The following is a 6602-nucleotide window of genomic DNA, read 5'->3' as shown; positions in this document are numbered from 1 at the left end:
TTATGAGTTACACTGAGCTATTATAGTGGATAGTTAACTAATATTGAGATTGCACTTTACACCGAGGATACTCATGACTTGTCTACTAGCATGCACAAGTATAGGAACTTTACTTTTGTATTAACTGAATTGTGGTTTTGACTCAATAGGTTCCTTCATGCTTGTCCACTGTGTCTTTAATGACTCATGATGTCTAAATATCACACTGTAGTGCCACATAAGTTGATTGTTAGGTGGAGTAGTGTAGTCATTTGTTGTTGAGTATATATGAACATGTTAATGTTTGTGGGTATCATTTCTGGAAACCCTCACGAGACTTTACTCATCCACTTGGGGTAACCTTGTGGTTTAAAGGCCTGTTGCATATGCTAAATGCAACCGTTTTCCCACGAAAGAGGAAATAGATAGATTTTGTTTTATTTTATTTTATTTTACTTGCTTGAGGACTAGCAAGTAGTAAGTTGGGGGATGTGATTAAGGCCGAAATGTACGTCATTGAGGCCGTTAATTAGAATCTCTTAACTTCACTTGCTGGTCAAACTGTATATTTTATGTGTGTTGAGTGTCAATCAGGTTGTACATCGTCGGAGCATAAAATGAGCAAAAAGACAGAATTTGGGCAGAGTTGACTTTCCCACACGTGCGTTGACTTTTTCCGCACATGTGTTGACTTTCCCGCACGTGCATTGACTTTTTCTGGGAAAGTCAAACCAACGTTTTAAATCTGTTTGGACGAGATTGGAAGTATAAAAAGGCAAGTAAAAGGCTGGATTAGGGTTCGGAAGTTGTTTTGACCAAAAGAGGGAGGCTAGGGTTTTGAAGGGAAGAGAAACAAAAAGCTTCAAGGATGTCTCCCTTGGTGGTTTCTTCTCCATCTACCTCCTTTCACTCCTCCATGAGTGGCTAGTCTCCTTTTTCTAGGGTTTTGATGAAACCCTAGCCATGTAATTATTTAGTTTTCTTTTTTATTTTTAATTATGTAAAAGTTTGAACATTTGTATGGTGATTTAGAAGTTTGTTTTATATAATTTTCATTATTCTTTCGAATATTTGACTTTCTGTGATTGTTAAATGTTATCCATACAATTGTTTTCTTTTCCTTCACATTCAAGGTATGGGACGAACCATACGACGAGGAACGAGTCGTATCACTACCTTAGTTTAGAGTGAACGGTTCGTATTACTTGAGATGGTTCGTGCTCGTACATTGAATGTGATGATCTTCTTGTTAAATGCTTTGAGTTTGTAGTTGCGAAGCATTAATCCGTTCAAACCATAGCATAATTGATTTCAATTGGAAACCCTAATTATGTGGTTAGTGGTGAATTCTCTACCCTAGGATTTTTCCCTAATTCAGTAAACCCAATTTCATTTATTATTGATAATTTAATTCCTTAGTTTAATTTATTCGTTATTAAATTAGGTTATAAACAACCAATCTTTTATCAAAATTAATTTAGGAATTTAACAATTAAATTAGTTTAATTTCACAATAGTCCCTGTGGATCGATACCTGAACTTGCCATTATTCTGATAGAATTTGGTATAGTTTAGTATTTAATTTTGGTGTGTTCAACGACCCATCAACCATCTTCAGCATGTTGGGGGTATTTTTCAAAAAAAAAAAATCGTTCTAATTAGGATCGGATTCAAATTGCCATCCCTAAGATTTAGAATTGTTTTGGAAGTTGGTTAGAAGTTGATTTTTAAATTTTTTTTTTTTTAAATGTGTAAAAAAATAAAAAGGTGATGTGACTCAAAATTAATTAAAAGCCACTAAATTCCCAAATTAGGTCTTAATTAACAAGAATAATACTAGGGATTATGAAATGCTTCATAAAAAATTTTCATTCTTTGATTAGTGTATGGTGTTTTCTCGTGTGTGTAATCTAATGATGGAAAATCTTTTATGATTATTTTCATAATATTTTTTTTTTTATGATATCTACCTTTACTCAATTAACAATAACCTTCTTCTTAATCCACCGAGATACTCATAGCTCGAGCATTTTCTTCGGACCGACAAAGTCTAATAGAAGATCTATAAGTAAAGCTACTTTATATTTGTACGGGGAGCAAATATTCCGGCGTGCCCGTATTCCTTTCTTCCGAGCTCCGTCGATGTCCGATCACCTGCGAGCAAATAATGGTGAGCTACCCGGCGGTGTGTGGCCGGAAAAACCCTCCGACGGTCAAGTTAGCACACACCTTAGAGGGAATAGAGAGAAGGGAGAGAGTGTTTGAGTGTAAGAAATTCCTTACAGAGTGTTCGTGTGTCTCGTATGGGGGGCGCAGACATGCTTATATACCTTCTGTGCCCCATATCCACTCCCTGTCATCTCCTGACACGTGGCTCTGCTATCCCATCTGTCAGCATAAACCATGCCGTTCATCACCTGCTCTCAACTGCCTGCCAGCATAGCTGGAGCTCGGCAGCCGAGCTGCCCTACCTCGGTCATACCATGCTTCATACCTTAAGCGCCTGACCGGATAACCGAATGAAGGACCGGGCTAGGCGGCATCTCGGCAAAGCTTAGCCCGGGCTCCTCCTTTGGTCGGTCTTCTCGCCGGTCAGTCAACTACCTCGGCTGACCGCGCCTTTCCGAGCGCCGACCTCTCGGTCTGTCTGGTCTCGACAATCCTCGGACCGAGCATCCCGGTCTGACCGGTCACTTCCTGGCCGAGCACCTTCTGCACGGTTCGGGGCAGCACACAGTCCAAACTCTGCCCCGCCCAAGTTCTGGTAGCCCATCTCCGGGTGAACAGTCGATCATCTCGGCCCAATGCTCTGCTGGGCCCTCAACCTGTTCGGTTTATACCTCGGCCCAACGCCGGAGCATAAATCACCCTCTCAATTGCCCCTTAATTCCGTCCGCGGAAGCGTGACTGGGATTATTCACCTCGTCCGAGATAACGTTTCTCCGGTCGTCAAGATGCCAAGACTCGACCGAGCTAGTTGACGTAATCGTCCGCAGATTTGACCGGTTATATTCCTCGGCTGACCTATTCTTGTTGAAAGTAGCTCGGTTGGCTCTTCGTCTTTTCAACCCGTCGCTTCAGTCCTGCCAAAGCCATAAATGGGGACACGTGGCGTGCTCCCATTGGTTATCGAGAAGCAACCCGCCGTTCTTGTCAGATTTTAAATTTGGGCGGTCTCTTTCGCCTGTACAAACTCGCCCTCCATCGTTCCATTTTTTCCCTACTGCTGCCTCCATCTCTGTCGATTCTCAAGCCCAAGCTCGACTGCCATCTTGCCATTCTTCGTGTTTGGGAAGAACACCTTCAGCCCTTCACAGGTAAGATACCCAATCTCTCTTATGTTGCTATTTGCTCTTATTTTGCACACATTAGGACCCAAAAACGTAGCTTTTAGGGCTTAGACCATAGAAAACGTCCTAAACCTCCCACTGTTCTTGGTGTTCTTCGTCTTCCTGAAGAACATCGAAGAACTGGGGTGAACCGGGCTCTGGGCCTTCTTTTGATCCAAAAAGTTAGCCAAACCGGGCAAACAACGTGTTTGTTCCAATCATGGCAAAAACCGAGATAACCAAAGGACTTGGTCGCTTAACCGGGCTAACATCAGGTCTGCTTGGGCGACCGAGCTCCTTAATCAGACAACCAAGGTAGTTTGGCCCCCTTACCGACCGAGCTGAAGTCTAGCTCTTTTAGCGAAACCACACACTTACACTTACCGTCCTTTTCCTGCAGAGTCCAAGGGGACCCCTGTCATTCCTGAACCTCTCAGGACCGAGCTGCAGCAATTTATCACCGTGCCCAACCCATCAACCGGGCTATAGTAAGTCGGCCACAAATGGGGAAGTTTCGCTTCCTTGTGGATACTCCGGCCGCGCTAGCCGCTTTCAGAGAGGACTACGGCGTCCCGGCCGACGTCCATCTCGAGCTGGCCGAAGAAGAGACCACGCCTTGGGGTAGGGAGGAATGCCCCTTCACCGTGCTATCCATCGTTGAAGGGGGTCTTCGTTTCCCACTCAACCCTCTCATAACCGAGTTCCTCCGCCGAACCGGGCTGGCACCCACACAGGTGTCCACCAACACATATAGAATAATCAACGGCGTACACGAATTGAACCAACGGCTAGGCACCAACTTAGGCCTAGCCGAGATATTAAGGCAATACACAATGGGCCACACCGGTGACGGCTTGGCTTACTACTTGAAAATAAGACCGGGCAAGGAAAAAATCGTAACCGGCACCCCGGACAAAGATATGCACGATGATGATTTCTTCTGGGTGTCCGGCAACTACGAAACAGCCGAGGTGCCGGGCTGGTTCATAAGCAAGGACTTCGGTTCTTCATGTAAGCCACTCAAACTTGCTCGGTTAACTTTATTCTTTAGTTTTACTAACCGGTTTCCCTGTTTCTTTTGCAGCTATCCAAGCCTTGCAAGCCAACTACCAATTCCCCAACGTCGAGGCAATTCGGGCCGTGCTTAGGTACCGTCACCGAGACTGCAACGAATTGCTCGGCTACACACCGACTTACAGATATTCTGCTCCGCGCCGGAGTAGAGTAACTGACTTCCTCAGAGCTCCTTCGCCACCTCCAGATCCAACCCTACCAGACGTCCCATTAATCCGGTTAACCGACGAGCAAGAAATGGCCAAAAGATCTCGGATCAAAAACCTTCTTACCGCGACCTCAGCCGAGATACCGAGCGTCACCACCCGTTCCCCGGCTGCCGGTCAATCGAGTGCAGCCGTCGTAGCCCTTGCTTCTCCAGCTCCAGCTGCCGTGCAATCCGCCAGAGAAGCACGCCGGGCTGGAAAAAGACCAAGGGCAGATCCCTCCGCCGAGCTTGTCACCGAGCTGACAACCGAACATCCTGCTGAAACTCAGGCTCCCGTGCCCGCTTGGCGTCCTCAGCTGAAGCACCGGGGGCAGGACATCCCGGCGACTGCATCGATCAAGGCAGACAAAGAACATTTGCTTGCCTTCGATCTCTCCAAAGCATTTCTCCTACCGGGCGACGTGGTAGGCAGTGACCACGTCCCTGACACCCGGCTGGTAAAATCTTCCGTGAAGTCGATGGCCAGGGTAAGTCGGCGTTCTTTTTAACATTTCTCAAGTGTTTGCTCGGTCCTTTTTGTTCGGTCCCCTTTCTGATGTACTTTGCTTCTTTGTGCAGGCCATTCAAAAACAACATTTGGTCTTGGAGCGCATCCACCGGCTTAGGCAGAAAGCCAACGACACTGCCAGCCATGTTGAAAGCCTTCAAGCCGAGCTCGGCCGGGCTAAAGCTTCTCTCGAGATGGCCAACCATGACAATAATAGGCTGCTCGGTCAACTGAATGCAGCCGAGAAAAAACAAACCGAGCTCCAGGCCGAGGTTGACACTTTGAAGAAGGCGAAGAAGAAGGCTTGCCGGGCTGCCAACAATGCGGGTTTCAACGAGGCCGAGATGAATTACAAGAAGCAAGTCTTTGCAACACAAGACATATACTTCAAGGCTGGCTGGAAATCCGCTTGCGAACAGCTCGGCCAGGGCTCTGACACCGACGTTTTTGCCAATCCTCCCAAAGCTTCACTACCGGTCTACCTCGTGCCATATGCAAATGATGTATTCAGTGCGCTTCAAGCGGAGGCCGAGGAGGGGCTTGAAGAAGGGAGTGATGAGACAGATTCGGAGGCTGAAGACGCCGTAGTGGAAGTGCAGCCCGGTCAAGTTGAGCCCGGTGCCCAAGAAGCGAGCCCAACCACCAACCTTGAGACTGCCGAGGATGAATTCACCAATCTATCCCCCCTGATTTAGTTTTCTTTTCTTTGCATTTTTTCTTTCAATACTTTAGATGTAACCGGGCTCTGTCCCCACCTCTTGTAATGAATTTCTTTATCAATGCAAAATTTTGAATTTTCGCCAAGTGTTTGCCCGGTAGTAATTAATTCCATCTTCAGCAAACTATCTCGGTATGACTTATCATTTGAACACTTGGTCGACCGGAGTCCATAACATGGTCGAAGCACTTGAGCATAACTAAACAAATTCATGCACCGAAATACCCATCTCGGTTGTTGCTAAGTTTGGACAAGATACCATGTTGGACAAGACGCCAACTCTTCCAACCGGAGTACTTCATCACGGTTGGGAATCCCAAGTTGGACAGAACACCTACTCTTCCAACCGGAATACACCATCTCGGTTGGGAATTTTAAGTTGGACAAATCACCAACTCTTCCAACCGGAGTACATCATCTCGGTTGGGATCCGAAGTTGGACAAAACACCAACTCTTCCAGCCGGAGTACACCATCTCGGTTGGGAAGCCTAAGTTGGACAAGACACCAACTCTTCCAACTGGAATACACCATCTCGGTTGGGAATCCTAAGCTGGACAGAACACCAACTCTTCCAACCGGAGTAAATCATCTCGGTTGGGGATCCGAAGTTGGACAAAACACCAACTCTTCCAACCGGAGCAAATCATCTCGGTTGGGGATCCGAAGTTGGACAAAACACCAACTCTTCCAACCGGAGCAAATCATCTCGGTTTTAAACATTAAAAGAACAATCCAAGTGCTAATGCAAAATGACTTCTATAATTTGACAAAAAGAATTACATTCTGCTTTGCAAGCCAAAAAATT

At 46.0% G+C, this 6602-nt stretch overlaps 1 protein-coding gene across 1 annotated transcript; it reads left to right on the top strand.

Moving 5' to 3' along the window:
• The first annotated feature begins 4904 nt into the window (after window positions 1–4904).
• Window positions 4905–5777, top strand: LOC145807793 (uncharacterized). Its single transcript, XM_082906666.1, has 2 exons — window positions 4905–5057; window positions 5149–5777. Exons 1-2 carry the CDS (start codon window positions 5049–5051, stop codon window positions 5770–5772), a joined length of 633 nt encoding a protein of 210 aa, XP_082762792.1. The 5' UTR covers window positions 4905–5048; the 3' UTR covers window positions 5773–5777.
• The last annotated feature ends 825 nt before the right edge of the window (window positions 5778–6602 follow it).

This window comes from Camellia sinensis, chromosome 14 (assembly GCF_055761805.1).
Source record: "Camellia sinensis isolate YWXY chromosome 14, ASM5576180v1, whole genome shotgun sequence".
NCBI classification, from domain to species: Eukaryota; Viridiplantae; Streptophyta; class Magnoliopsida; order Ericales; family Theaceae; genus Camellia; species Camellia sinensis.
Note: the sequence above shows the minus strand (reverse complement) of the source record. Positions and strands in the feature narration are given on the sequence as shown.